The 15,372-nt window shown below is 42.7% G+C and overlaps 1 protein-coding gene across 1 annotated transcript in view; it reads right to left on the bottom strand.

Moving 5' to 3' along the window:
- The window catches only part of GPC3 (glypican 3), a 357,395-nt gene extending 342,483 nt beyond the window's left edge, over positions 1 to 14,912 (bottom strand). Inside the window, exon 1 of the mRNA XM_081125313.1 lies at positions 14,312 to 14,912. Within this exon, the coding sequence (XP_080981439.1) occupies positions 14,312 to 14,486 (175 nt within the window). The 5' untranslated portion in view covers positions 14,487 to 14,912. The remainder of the gene's footprint in view (positions 1 to 14,311) is intronic.
- Positions 14,913 to 15,372: the final 460 nt, after the last annotated feature.

Below are 15,372 nucleotides of genomic sequence, written 5' to 3'. Positions count from 1 at the left end.
GAGGCAAACTTACTCTCTCAAAGAACAAAGAAAAGGCAATCTGACAACTTTTGAAGGCCAAAAGAACCTTCAGGCAACATTATTAAATTGACCCAGAACACTGAAGTTACAAAGGCAAGAAATGACTTAGGTTTTAGAAATTAACACTTGTATAACACCTTCAGAATTTCATGGGGGGAAATAAACCTTTATTTCAGAAGTAAACTTTTAAATTTGAAAAGAAAGCAGAGAATCTGTTTCTGAAAACAGAAAGAACTATTTGAAACACTGAGCAGTTATTCCATGGCTCTTTAACTCTTCGAATTTCCACTGTGACTTCTGAGGATGGCCAGAGAAGATACACTCCAGAATGCCCGCAAAAGAGAAAATGGGAACCCATTAGGTGCCTAGGGTAAAAACAAAATGACCTCAGAATATATTTACCTCTGGCCACATTAAATTAAGCCAAGGACTAAACTAGAGGTTCTACCCATCTGGAGAAACAAAGACTGTTTTCCAAACTAGTCACAAAATTATTAGCCACCCACCAAATGTTTTGTAGGCTATCTCTAGCCCATTCATTCCCATATTCTTTTTTTCTTTTTTTTTAATGTCTTTATTGATTTCAGAGAGAAGGAGAGGGAGGGAGAGAGAGACAGAAACATGAATGATGAGTCATTGATTGGCTGCCTCCTGCACGCCCCCTATTGGGGACCAAGCCCACACACATGCCCTGACTGGGAATCGAACCAAATCGTGATCTCCTGAATCCTAGGTCGATGCTCAACCTCTGAGCCATGCTGGCCAGGCCATTCTCACATTCTTATTCCCATTCATTTTCTTGCTCTCTTCTTCCCAACTCTGTGAACCTCTCTCTCCTTCCTTTTACATTCTCCCTTTCTCCTTCACTCCCCCATACATTCTTTCTGTATAGGTCTCTGTATACATCAGTAAATGAATAGCTGAAGACTAGCACAGATGTGAGAAATCAAAAGAACATTGATCTGTTATGTGCTAGATCCTCTCTTTAGTGCTGCAAGGTTCTTACCCTCAAGGAATTTACACTTGGAAGCAGCCCTTCTCAAACTTTAACATGCACACAAATCACCTGGGATCTTGTTAAACAATACCAATTCTGATTCAGTAGGTGTGCGATGGGGCCTGAGGTTGTAAGAACAACCTCCCAGGTGATGTTGATGCTGCTGGTCCAGGGACCACACTTTAAGGAGCAAGGCTCTAGTAAGAAGAAAAATGTCAAGTACATAATTACAAGAGCAAGTAAGAATCAAGGCCATAGAAGAAGTACAGTGATTGCAGGGTTCAAAGGGGGAAATGATCACATCTAGTCATAGGGAATCATGAAGTGATTCATGAAGAAAATGGCACTGCAATAACACCTTGAAAGATGAGTCAGACTGCAGCACGCACGGATGAGAGGAAGGCAGTCAGGTAGTCTTTAAACGAAGGCTTGGAGGAAGACAACTACAATGTCCTTTCAGTAATGAGTGAGCAGCCTGTTATGCTTAAGTGGAGGGCACACATTCCAAGGGGTAAGAGTGAGAGACATGACGGGAGCAGACTTGCAGGATTTAGCCATTTAATCCGGGTGTGAGATGTATAAAAAGAGAAGTCAAGGATGATTTCAAGGTTTCAAGTCTGGGTACCAGACAGAGATGCTATCACCACAAATGTAGAATGTTGGAGAGAGGCAGATTTGTGCAGATAGGAAAAGAAAATGATGGATTAATTTTTGTCTCTGTTGAAAGTGAAGCATTGGCAGGACTTCTCGATGGAGACAGCCAGCAGGCAACTGGGAAATACTGAACTGGAAAGCAGAGAAGAGGTCAGGTTGGAGAGAGATATGGGAATCATTCAAACAGCAAAGATAATGAAGTCATGGGAATGGATGTGGGAATGAACAGAGAGAGACGAGAAAGGGCAAAAGACAAGCACTACTGAAACACTTGCATCTAATAACGGGTGGGAAGAAGAGGGCAAACAAGCAAAGACAAATTCAGCTTTACAGTAGGAGGGAAACCCAGAGTAAAGAATGTGACAAAAGTCAAAGGAGTGTGGGAATTTAAGTCAAATACTTTATATCCAGACCACATTCCCTCCCCTCATAATCCAATGGGTATCCTGGAAAGAGCATAAGCTATTGAGTCAGCCAAATCTGGATGCAAATCTTGAACTCCACCACTTACACAACCTTTGGGAAAGTAAAACTTTCATCTGTAAAGTGGAGATAATACCACCTACCTTTCAGGTTTGTTAGGTAGATTAAATGAGAGATTAAATATAAAGCAACTTGCACGTAGTAGGTACTCCATAAATGGTAGTTTCCATGATCTTCTTTTTGGCTCTTCCAAACTATCCCAGCAATCTGAAAGGGACCTCAAAAAATCTACTGGAGAACAAGGAGTTTCAAGCTTACATTGAATGAAAGTAGAAACCCTGATGAAGGCAACTTCTTAAATAAACGACAGGGAAATTAAAGAAACTGTTCATGCCAGAGAAACAGAAAATTATACAACCCTCTCCCCACACCAACAACAAAAAAATCATTACATCTCCATAGACACTTAAGAAAAGATCAGCCCAATTACACAAGTATTTCTAGTATTTGCTTAGAATCACATTTCAGAGACTAGCCAGCAGGGCCCTGTTTGAGATAGAATAGAGACGAGAGCTCCAATGTTATGGCTTTCATTCTCCAGAATGGGAGAGTGCTCCCCAGGGGGAGGGAAAGAGGGACCTCCACGTTGGAATCAGGCAGGTTGGTGGAACTCAGAACTTGCAGAAACTTTATAAGTGGCTGCATAGTTTGTATGTAAGATATGTGAAAGCAAGGCTTTCATGACACAAATGGAAGTATGATTGTGTAAGACCACCCACTGTTAAGAGTAACAACAATTTTCTAACAGTTTAAATAACACACATAATTATTAATTATTGCTATCAAAAATCAGAGAAATATGATCCTTTGACTCTAATGTATTTCTCTACATCGAAGCCTCTCTCTCTTTTTCTTTCTCTTTTTTTCTCTCTCCCTCCATTCTCCCTCCCTGTGTGTGTGTGTGTGGTTGGTAATACATTATCTTATTTGCAAAGTCTTGGACCATGACAACATATACTCATACTTTCTCTTAATCAAGGGAGTTCTTGAAGTCTTTGGCAGTTTTGGGGTTTTTTTTAAATCACCAGATGTTGGCAAAATACCTCTTAAGACATGTCACATGCAAAACCCTGGAAAACATCATCCACACCCATGACTTCCAACTTGAGCCTATATGCTGATGAATCCCAACTATGCTTCTCCTGAACTCCAGAAGAATCTATACACTCTTTCCCAGTGATCTCATCTATTCCCAGAGTTTCAATTACCATCTAGATGCTGATAATGTCCAAGCATGTATCTACAGCCCTGATTTCTCTCTCCTGTGACCTAAAACACAATCTCAACTATCTAGCAGACATTTCTGCCTCAATGATCAAAGGACTCCCTCAAACTCAATCTGTTCAAAATTGAGCTAATTATTTCACCCCTTCAAAATAGGTTCCTCTAGTCCTGGCTGGTTTAGCATCATTCCATGCACTGAAAGGTGACCTGTTCAATTCCCAGTCAGGGCATATGCCCAGGTTGCAGGCCCAATCCCTGCTTTGGGTACCTTTGGCAGGCAGCCAATCCATGTTTCTCTCTAGCATATTTTTTTTTCTCTCTCTCTCCCTCTCCCTTCTTCTCTTTCTAAAATAATCAATAAAAACATTTTTAAAAATCAGTTCCTCTTATACTTCATTCATTTAACAAATGCGTACTAGGCACTTATTATGCACCATACTGCCACCAACCAGAAAAACTGTCCTCATATCCAGTCACCAAGTTATGTCTACTTTACTGCCTCTATTCTCTCAAATTTATCTTTTATTCTCCTATTTACTGCCTCACCTGTTCACCTGCGTTATTAAAACTCCCTGCTACCACTCACTCTCCAGTCGTCCTCTATACTGAATAACATTTTCTCTTCTTTAAATGTTTTCATGGATCCTCATTATCCTTGCATACAGCGCAAGGAAATACCTCAGCATTTCCTTGGTTCATCTGGTTCATCTTTCCTCCATTTTCCCCACATCTGTACTCCAACCAGTCCAAACTATTCCAGTCCAACAAATATGTCATTTTATCTCAGCTTTGTACCTTTGCAGATACTTAGGCAAACTAAGAATGAGTTTAAGGGAACTAGGCACCCTTCCTCTACAGCCCAGCAGCCCTCAGACCCCCACAGGGTGCCTGGCTCTATGGCAGCCCTCATTCTACTGTCTTGACATCCATGGTTTTCCTTATTTAGCTCCCTCCCTAGGCAGTGATTTTATCTTATTCATCAGCTCCTAGCTCAGTACCTGGCACAGAATCAGTGCTCAATAAATGTTGGTTGAAGTAAAAAATAAATAAAAACATTTAAATATTTATTCAGAGAGAGTATATAAAGTTTACTATTAGTAGGTTTCTTTTCCGAGACTTCCCATGTTTTCCAAAACAGCTAAATGTAGTCCCCAATATAATCAGGCCACAAAACCTAACCTGGAAAGGGCCTCTTGGGTCACATTCTCATTTCTATGGGGCTCAACATGAAATGCAGCCAGTGCTAGAAGTAGTTTTCCAAAATGAGCCAAATTCACAGTATGAATTGACCATCACTACTTTAATGAAGATCACATCTCTGTACTTAGGGAAATGATGAAACTTGATAAATGAGCAATAACTCTATGATAGTAATGACAATTAACTCTGCAACAATTTGGGGCCAATGTAACTGAAAATGCTTTATTTGAGCTCTGAAAAACTGTACCTCCTAGCTCTTCCCAGTGTAAGTTAGGCTTATTCTCTAGATTATGAAGGGTGTATAAATGTAGGGATATTATATGTGTATATGTATGAATGTACAAGTGTGTGTGTGTGTGTGTGTGTGTGTGTGTGTGTGTGTGTGTGTGTGTTGAAACCAAACAGGTCAGTGGAACCCAGAGCCTGTGCATACTTTATGAGTGGCTACATTGTTTGTACCTAAGATATATGAAAACAAGGCTTTCAGGTCCGGCTGGGCGTGGCTCAGCGGTTGAGCATCGACCTGGGATTCAGGCGATCGGGGTTCGATTCCCAGTCAGGACACGTGCCTGGCTTGCGGGCTCGATCAATGACTCTCTCATCACTGATGTTTCTATCTCTCTCTCCCTCTCCTTTCCTTTCTCTGAAATCAATAAAGATATATTTAAAAATAATAATAATAATAATAAATAAAATAAATAAATAAATACCTTTAAAAAAAAACAACAAGGCTTTCAGGACACAAATGTAAGGTATGACTGTGAAAGACCACCCACTGCTTAGAGTAACAATGAGCAGCTTTCAAACAGTTTAAGTAGCACATAATTATTGTCATTATCAAAACAATAGAAATATATATTTATACATATATAATCTATGAACATAACTATATAAAACATATCCAAACACCACATTTAAATAAAGCTGCAGCTAAAAATGTCTCTCTACTTGACACATCTTCCTCAAGTTTCAGTTTTGGCAGAGGGGCAACAAGGCTCCCAAGGTCACAGAGAATGGATAAATAGGCTTTCCCTCTACCACTCCTTACTCAGTCCCTGCTGCAGATCGACTTAGACAATGATGTACTCATTGTCTACGCAATCCTAGGATCTCATTCAACAGTAACCAAGTCCTCTAGACTCTGCCTTTAGCTGTTTATTCTTACATTCATTCCAAACTTTTTTTTAAATTTTTCTCTATTGTTGAAAGTATTACAGATGTCCCCTATTTCCCCCCCATTGATCCCCTCCACCCTGCATCCACCCCACCCTCAGGACTTCCCCATACTTTTGTCTGTGTCCATTTATTTATAATTTTGTACAAGTAACTCTACTCACCAATCTAAAGGATATGATAAATCAAACATGGCTCCTGCATTCAACAAGCATAGGGTCTTACAGAGGCTATGAATAAGCCATGTACTTCAAAAAACATGGATATTAAGAAAAAGTACAGCCCTGGCCGGTTTGGCTCAGTGGTTAGAGAGTGGGCCTGCGGACTGAAGGGTCCCAGGTTCGATTCTGGCCAAGGGCACGTACCTTGGTTGCAGGCTCCATCCCCAGCCCCGGTCAGGGCACCTGCTGTAGGCAACCAATTGATGTCTCTCTCACACATGGATGTTTCTCTCTCTCCCCCCCCCTTCCACTCTCTCTGAAAAAGCAATGGAAAAAACACCCTTGGGTGAAGATTTAAAAAAAAAAAAAAGAAAAGAAAAAGTACAGATAGTATTTCTGGGAACCAAATGCAATTGGGGCATATCTCTGTATTATCTTCACACACATGTAAATTTCCATATTTAAATATTTTCCAATCCTTTCAGACTGTTATGTGCCTGTTAACTTTCTGATATATATGAGTGAAGGCTTTTAATCTCCTTCTTGTGTCTGTCACTCTAACTCTTCCTCTCTAAACCAGATTTCCCTCAGCTTCAGTAATCCAAACCAAAATTTTACAAACAGCAATGGAGATTCCCAGGCTTCCGTGATACATACTATAAGTTCCAGTACGCAGAGTTTGGGAGAAAGAGAGCAGAACAATAACTAAGGAGGAAACTATCAAACAGAATTCTGATATTATTTTTAAATGAACGTCATCCCTTTCTTTTCTACCTTGTTTCCTAGTTGGGCCTCTAGCTGAAAGAAATCCCGATGGGTCATCCCAACTAATTCAACTTTCTTAGCTGAGTTAAAAGTTTGCCCTAATGCATACAGAAATTAAGAAAATTCTCATGAGGCCCTTTATCCTACTCCAATAAAATTTCCATGGCTGAAAATCCACTTTGGGTTATGTCCTTTTAAATGTACATTTATGAAGTTTGACGTTATAGGTAAGAAACACCAAACACTGAGGAAAAAACTTACATATATTCAGTATATATTTCTGTAACTCACACCAAGTTGCATCATTTTCAGAAATCTAAATAAAGTGAAGATAAATATATGCATTTATGTATATGTGGATATGCTTAATTTATCTTTAAACTACTTAGAAGAGTCTTGTAAACAAGCACAGATTACTCATCTCTTGTAAAATCTGACTAGTCTACTTTTTCTAGGGAGTTATAGTACAGCTAAATGAAGTAAACCAAAGTCCTTTATCAGGTACTTATAGACAACAAATGGATTTTGACCTGAAAAAAGTAGTTACTGTTTAGAGACCTTAGTATATTAGTAAAAATGAATCAAATACTTAAATATTAGTTTTATGGAAATTTTATGTTCAGAATACATTTCTAACTCCATTTATTCATTTAGTCTACAAATATTTATTGAGTATTAATTTCACCATGTACTGTGCTAGACACTAGGGATACAAAGATGAGATACAGCCCTTAACCTGGAGGAGATCACAGTCTAATAGTAATATTATGAACATATACCTTAAAGATGTCATAATCAGAATTTATAATTTTCAAGTAATAAACTCATTTTCAAAAGGCAGACTCAAAAAGCCCAATTAAAATTGTACTTTAAAAGTTTGCCTTATTCTGGATGTATAAGAAATAAATACACACTTCAGTGTGGATAGAAATTTTGAAAAATACAGAATATTCTCAAAATCATCACTACTGAGAAATGTACATCTTTCAATTTTCTTTTTTTTAATTTATTTTTATTGTTGAAAGTATTACACATGCCCCTCCCATTGACCCCTTCTTTCCCATACCCCCCTGCCCCAGGCCTTCACCACACTATTGTCTGTGTCCTTTGGTTATGCATATATGCAAATAAATTCTTTGGTTAATCTCTTCCCACCCCACACCCTCACCACCACCACCACCACCCCCACCACCACCACCTCCCCATCCCACCCCTCACCCCACCCCCACCTTCCATCTTTCAACTTTCAGGTGGATGGATGGAATACTATGGATGGAGATTTCTTTTATAATGGCTTTACCATCCTTGTCCCTTTTTATTGCCACTTTCACTTGTATTTTATCTCCCTTCGTATCAATTATTTATCAATATAAGCCTATTAAGTATACTTCAAAGAGCTTAGTAGATTTACTAATTTAGTATATAAATACAATTTCCGCTACTAGCAGTAATTAACTGTTTGGAACACTAGCCATGCATTTTGATATCTTAACATTGACTCCTTTTTACTCATAAGGAAAAATACAAAGTCTCAAGACTTTATTCAGCTACATACAAACTCAAAAATGAAAATGCCTTCCTTGTGAATCAATCTGGATTCATTTTTGTTTAAAAATGGTACACAGGGCCCGGCCAGGCATGGCTCAGCAGTTGAGCGTCGACCTAGGATCCAGGCGATCAGGGTTCGATTCCTGGTCAGGGCACATGCCCGGGTTGCAGGGTCAATCCCCAGTCAGGAGCGTACAGGAGGCAGCCGATCAATGACTCTCATCATTGATGTTTCTATCTCTCTCCCTCCCTCTCGTTTCCTCTCTCTGAAATCAATAGACATATTTTTAAAAAAAAGAAAAATGGTACACAGGTATTTCTAATAATTATCACTTGGATAATTGATCTTTAATTGGCCTAATTTGAAAAACAGAACTAAATCTTTGTGTATTCAACAAGGTATTCAAGTGAGACTATAATGTTCTAATACGCATTTCACCCGCGCGCACACACAGCATTTCAGAACACACATTTTCTCTGCTGATATGCCCATCTTCACCTTGCCTTCTGAATCACATTCTCCCAGTCATTACATCTCAGAAGGTAAATTCCCATTACTTTATGCTGTCTCTAAAGCCAGGCTGGGGCCCATGACTTGGATTCTATTTTCTGATGCTCATTTCTTAATGGAGTGCTAGGGGATCCTGTTTCAAGGCAGACCATTTGCTAAATGTGGGCAGATGAGCGGGGGATTGTTCTGCCCACTCTTTCCATTAGTCCCTAGCTTACCAAAAACATCAAACCTGTTTACAAACTTGGCTAGGGCTGAATAGATGTTGGCTCCTGGTACGGTCTCTTGATTAGAGCCTGTGCACAAATTCTGATCCCAGGTTACAGAATCCCGTGAGGTTCTTCAACAGGTCTGTGCATGTGTTATAGCTCGACTCCCAAATATGGTAATGTCAACATTAGCAAGAAAGGTCTAGCTGACATTAAATCAGAGAGTTTGATTTAAGAGATGTCTTACAATTTATGTGATATAATAATTGTTGCTCTTTAATGATACTAAGCCAGTCATAACAACATTGCTAATTTCAATTTGTTCTTTGGGTACTCAACATTAATAAGCCCTGCCTGATGGTAAGAGTCACCAGCTAAGCAAAGTAATCCTGAATCTTGTCTCCAATCAAAATAGACATTGTATGAAAAGTTTGTATACATACCCCAATAATATGCTACAAAAATTTGGACTGAGGCTTTTAAAATAAGTAAGGTGACATATAGCTTACGGGAGTATTTGAGAGTTCATAGAGAATACTAATGATGTAGAAATTCTATTATTGTCAATTATTTACTAAATGCTCTACGGTACTCATCACTGTGTTCAACACTGCATCAAAAGCAGTGCTTTCCCTTTAAGAAGCTTATAATCTAAAACATACAAACAACCATATGCAGAAAAAAGCTAGAGATCAGAGTAAAAGGAAGCATTCACAAAAATGTACAAATTCAGCATGCCAGAACTTTTCAGTTGAGCAATATGATCCCCAGTGAAATTCTTTCCAAATGATGTATCGTGTGCACAAGTTACAAGTGATTATCTTCAATTTTCTTGGAAATGAGTAATAAGATACCCCTTAAGACCCATGTTTTTGTATATGCATCAAACACTAAAGTTGGCATGGTCATTGATAGCTGCCATTTAAGGAGAAAACATATTTTCTGTCTTGTCTCATAGCAGACAAATCCAGGCCTCTTTTCTCCCTGGTTGGTAATAAGCAGGCTTTTCTAGGCTACAATGAACAGTCAACATTACAACTCTAAAGATGGAAGTAACAGAATGCTCAAAAATATTACATCAAAATATTGGATACAACCTATAAGCCCACAAGAGGGGAAAAAAAAAAACACATTGCAAAACTGACACCATCTGTGGCATCTAGCGTCCATCAAAATCTTCTTATGCCCGTTTTTCCTAATGCTTACAAACGGAATTTGCTCCAAGAATTAAGAAAACTTTTTAAGATGGCAGTCCTATTAAGAGATTCCTCCCTATCTCCCTCTTCATCTCTTCAGTTCTTTTCCCTTGCCCAGGCTGGCTATTGTGACCATTTCAGCCAATTTCCTGGAGGTATTTTCTAGCTCTTTTCACTCTATTTAATCCTACAAGTTTCCTGAGAGGCCTGTTTACTTGTATGCTCCCCCACTAGACTGAGAGCGCCTTGACAAAAGGGACTGTGTCTTACTCCTCTGATACCCCCGCACCTAACACAGAGCCTGCCAAGGGACAGGCAGTCTTAGACTCCTTTCAGGCCAAGGTGCTTCACTAATCATTAGCCAACTTTTCAATCAGATTGAGGCGCCCCTCTAAAACACATCTAGGCACCATCATCAGGATTAACGTAATAAATCTATTCAGATCACATTTGAAAGAATTTCTCTAAACTGTTTCAAGTTAACAAAAAATAATACAAGTTTTTCAAAAAGTTTTAACAAATCACCTGCTCACCCGAATGTCTAGTGCAATCTCAGAGGAGGGAAAAACTTCCCACACCTCACTCTCTCCTGGACATTAGGACCGCCAACTGCTTCAAACTAATTGGGAAGCCACAGCTGGCAACCCAGATACAGTTGCTAGTTCTGACCCTTTAAGAAACAACAACAAATACCAAACTTTCTCTTTGTTTCAAGAATGCTGATTTTTATTTTTATGTTGTTTCATCTATTTTAGGAAACTCCAAGTCGATTTTGGCTCTTCAAGGCTGCCTTTTACCCATATGGACATTTGGCCTTCTGCAATGGTTCTTGCACTTTCCAAGGCCCTCTAAGGCAAGATTCCTCAATCTTTTGGGAGTTGCAACACTTCCACAGTTTGTTTGATTTTCTCATTCCCATCCCACCCCTTCACCATCACCCCCCACAAAAGTGGTGTATGGCATTCGTAAAGTGAATTACACTTGATTTTTGTTTAGAGGAATTTTTTTCAGACTTCTGTAACATTCCCTTGAGACAATTGGAAACATCATTGTCTGATTACTAACTCACTTTCCTTGTCTAAAATTGTATCCATTCTTGATTGCGCCTGTGGGTAGGTTAAGCAAAACAAAATAAACATCTAGACTTATGAGCTCATTGGCTTTTTTTCTGAATTTTTCTAAATTAAATAAGGGCAAAAGAGCTGCACTGAAAGTCAGTTATATGGATTTTTCTGCCAAATGCTAACTCTGTGTGCCTGGTTTCCATCTGTGGTGCTTTCCAAGTTACAAATCCTTAAAAAAAAAGACTGGGGTATGAAAAGATCTATGGATTTTGGGGCCATGCTATTTAGAGTTGCTATCCTGTGCCTTTGAACACTCTAAAAGAAATGGGAACATGAGATTGTAAGGCTTTAGAGGAGCTTTGTGGAAATCTAGTGTAGTCCTTCAGCACCAGTGATTTATTTTTTAGGCTGGCTGATTTCAAATGCTATTTAGTCTCATCTATATTAGCATAAGAAATGTACCTTATCCACTCTAACTCAATTCTGCTAATGGCCGAAGTTAGCACTCAATCCCAAATGCTCCCCCTAAGTGAGACAGGACATTCTTGAGAATTTCTCCTTACTGTGACGCAATCTCATTTTATCTGGGACAAAGAAAGCTTTAATTCAGTGGAGCCTGTAAACTGAACATAGCTTAAAATATAGATGGGGAAAAATGATAAGCGGTCATCATGATGGTTCGTAACTCAAATAATTTGCAGCTCTCTTTCATTTTCCAACCACTGATCGACAGCAGCAAATTACACATTTATTCACTTTGAAATTATGCACTTGCGATTGTATTTAGTCTGCCATTATTGTCTTTTCTCTGAAATACTGATGAGCTCTTTGCACACATGGGCATTAGGATTTTCACCATGTTTTCCATACCTACAGTGACGGTATTTGCTCAGCTAAAATTCAGAACACATGGTCTCCTGCCAGGACAAAGTACTGGAAATCTGCACTGCCCCAGTAAATCCAGGATATATGGTAACTGTATGGGTATCACCATATTTGAATTTTGGCTTTGCTCCAAGGCAAGTCAGAACAGTGCCTGCCATGTAGAAGGTGCTCAACACTGCATATGTTTGTTAAATGGAAGTGAAGTAGGGACTGTTGGGGGTTTATATGGCAAAACCCTCGGAAAGTGATTTTTCCAGTGGAGTTTGGGAAATACTAGTGGAAAATGACAAATTTACCAGTCCCTGTTCTCTATAGTATGGCCATCCTTAGGCCCGGAGTAAGGGTCCTGGGAAGGAGGGAGTGCAGGCCAAATCTCTTACACACAGTGTGTGGGCCCTCCCAATACTTTTATACAGATGCTGCAAAAAGGCAGGCAGCCAGAGAGCTGGGGGAGGGGAAGGGAGGAGGAGCACGGCCTGAGTGTGTGTAGAGGGGGTTGCTCAATCGGTATCTGCATTCCCTCTGGCCTTTTTCTTCTTTTAAGCACAACCTTTACCCCCTGATTTCAAATCAGCCAACCCCAACTCTGGACCCATTCATCTTGTGGGGGTTCGTCCTGTGAAGACCAATTTTTACATTATCACCAAAAGCATGTTCTCTGACTTTAGCAATGCAATACCATGGCACTTCGAGCGGGAGAGAAATTTGCCTGTTGTTTCAGCTCCGTGGAACGGATTCATAGGTTGTCCCTTACAGCTCCTGCATGCACCCACGTGGTGTGTTAAACACTTAACAGTGGAAGAAGTAGTTCAACCCTTCCTTAGAGGGAAGTCCTGCAAAGCAATATTTAACATATGCGCGGATGCATTTCAGTCACAGAAAGGGGTGACCAATTACCTTTGCAACTAAGCATGCTCACTCGGCTCTTTTTATCCACCTAAAGAAAAGGCCGAGGGCGCCCAGGGCGCGCTGGCTGCCTAGGTAACCTCCCGCTAGTGAACGCTGGCTGGCAGCGCCCACAGGGCTCGCATCACACTCACAACTTGGTCCAACCATCAGGTCCGCCTCTCTGACTTGTTGAGGGCCAAGAGCCAAGTTTGGGCGAGGGCGGCTCCCGGATCCCTCAACAGCACGGGACCCACGCCTCGCTGGATGCATGGTTCGCTAAGAGACCCCGGAGGCCACAAATCTTTTATGGCTTGTGAATACTACCGGCCATTTCTTCAGAGCGCACTTTTGCTAAATTAACCTGTTTGAAAGCGACTCTTCTCACCCACATTGTCAGTGTAGCAACTTGTCCGGATGAAATTCTAAGGCAGGCTTTTAGGAGTCCAGCCGCGGGACAATCACAAAAGGCAATTAATATTCATCTGTTGACAGTGGCAGCCCTCAGCTAATATTAAAATATGCCCTTACTACGCGAACTGATACTGTAGAACAAAAGGCAGGCATTCAGAAACTTTCCTCCACCTAAAATCATCTCCCGTTCAGGGTCCAGCCTGTCAAAAAGGCTGATGAATTTGAGAGGGGGAGGGGTTCTATCATCTTCGAACTGCTCCTTGGGCCAGCAGCACCATTTTTGAAGTGATTTTGCCAACCTAGAGAAAGGACGCCGTTTTAAAGGAAAAGCCTCAGTCCTCCTCATTTGGGGAACCCTCCTTCTCAAAAGTTTCCCTCCATGTGTCTTTACATGCCACTTTGGATTCTGAGACCTGTCCTCAACTTTGCTTGCATTTGGGCCCACGAGCTCTGGAACCCAGGCTGTGGTAAAGAGGGCCTGGGGAACACATTGGTGAAAGAATGGTTTGATCCGCGGTCCAGCTAAGGCTGAAATTTTGTCACGTACGTGCGAGGGTGGCAAATTCCCAAGGCACCGGTTCAGATGTGAGGCGCCCGTTCGCACAGGCCCCGGGAGCCAGCTCCCACCTTCCCGCCCTCCCCTCAAAATGGGCGCTCCGGAGCAGGCCATGCCCACCGATCTTCCCACTCGCACCTTCCCTGACAGCACAGCGAGTACAGGGAATGTGGCCACGGTCCATACATACTCTTCTTCCTCCCTCGGGAGACTTGGTCAGCCCCCAGCACAGCGACCACTCCCAAGTGCCCAGCGTTAGGGCACATGACCGTGGCCCCACGGGGCTAGAGCACTCGGGGTACCGCCACCACGCACCCCCGCGCTCTTCGCTGGGCGCGGGGACCGCTTGAGGGACTCCTCCTCACCTGGCACGGGGGTTTCGGGCACCCACTTGAGTCCGGGCTGCAGTCTCTGGAAAAAGGAGCGAACCTGGTGACAGGTGGCGTCCGGTGGCGGTGGCGGAGGCTGCGCCTGTCCCAGGCAGTCCAAGCTGAGCAGCATTGCCACCACCAAGCACGCGGTGCGCACGGTCCCTGCCATCCTGCTGGGCTGGGAGCAAGGGGAGCGCTGGAGAGTGGCGGCGGGGACGAAAGCAGTCCCAGGAAGCGGCAAGCCTAGCGGTGGCCGGAGGAGAGGGAGACAAGCCGCTACCCAGCCGCTGCAAAAGTTTCCTCGCAGCTACCTGGGCGCTGAGCGAGGGCGGGAACACTCGGCTGCACGGACGGGGCGGGGCCTGTGGGGCGGGGCGGGGCTTGGAGGGGAGGCGGGGCGGGGCGGAGCAGAGCGAGGCCAACTGTGCGGCCAAGGGGCGGCGGGGAGCCTGTGGGTGAGGGGCGAGGGGCTGCGGGGACCGCTGGGGCCCCGGGGCTCCGGGACCAACCGGGGCGGCACCGGAGGGGGACGCTGAGGGCGTGCGGTGGCTCTGGGCGGCCCAGTCCCGTTGCCCGCTCGCCGCGGTTCTACACTGGGCTCCCGAGCACAACTACTGCAGAGGGGCTGCGGGCTCCAGCGTGCTGATTGGCTTCCCAGTAGCCGTCCGCTCTGACTGGCTCTGAGAGAAGTTCCCCCAGCCTTACTCCTCCTTCCCGCCGCTCATTGGCCTACCGCCGGAGGGCTTTTCCCTTTAGGATTTTTGCAGTCTCTCCATCCTTCCTTGGGGTGCGTGGGGGTTCTTGGTTTAAGTGCCCCTCTCTGCTTCGCCACAGGTCTCCCTCCAGACTGGTCCAGCTAGTCTCTGGCCACCGGAGCCGCACAAAATCCCCCCCTCTTCCGGATCGCCAAGGAGCTTCCCTTGAAATGTTTTCCCGTCGCAGCTACGACTGGCTTCACAAACCCGACCTACAAATAGTCACAACTGGGGCTCGCTGGCGGGTTCACAGCCTGCCTCATCTTTGAATGCTGTACGTAAAAACTCTGAAAGCCTATG

Source organism: Miniopterus schreibersii, assembly GCF_964146895.1.
Source record: "Miniopterus schreibersii genome assembly, chromosome: X".
NCBI classification, from domain to species: Eukaryota; Metazoa; Chordata; class Mammalia; order Chiroptera; family Miniopteridae; genus Miniopterus; species Miniopterus schreibersii.
The sequence above is the reverse complement of the archived record's forward strand: the minus strand, read 5'-3'. Positions and strand labels throughout refer to the sequence as shown.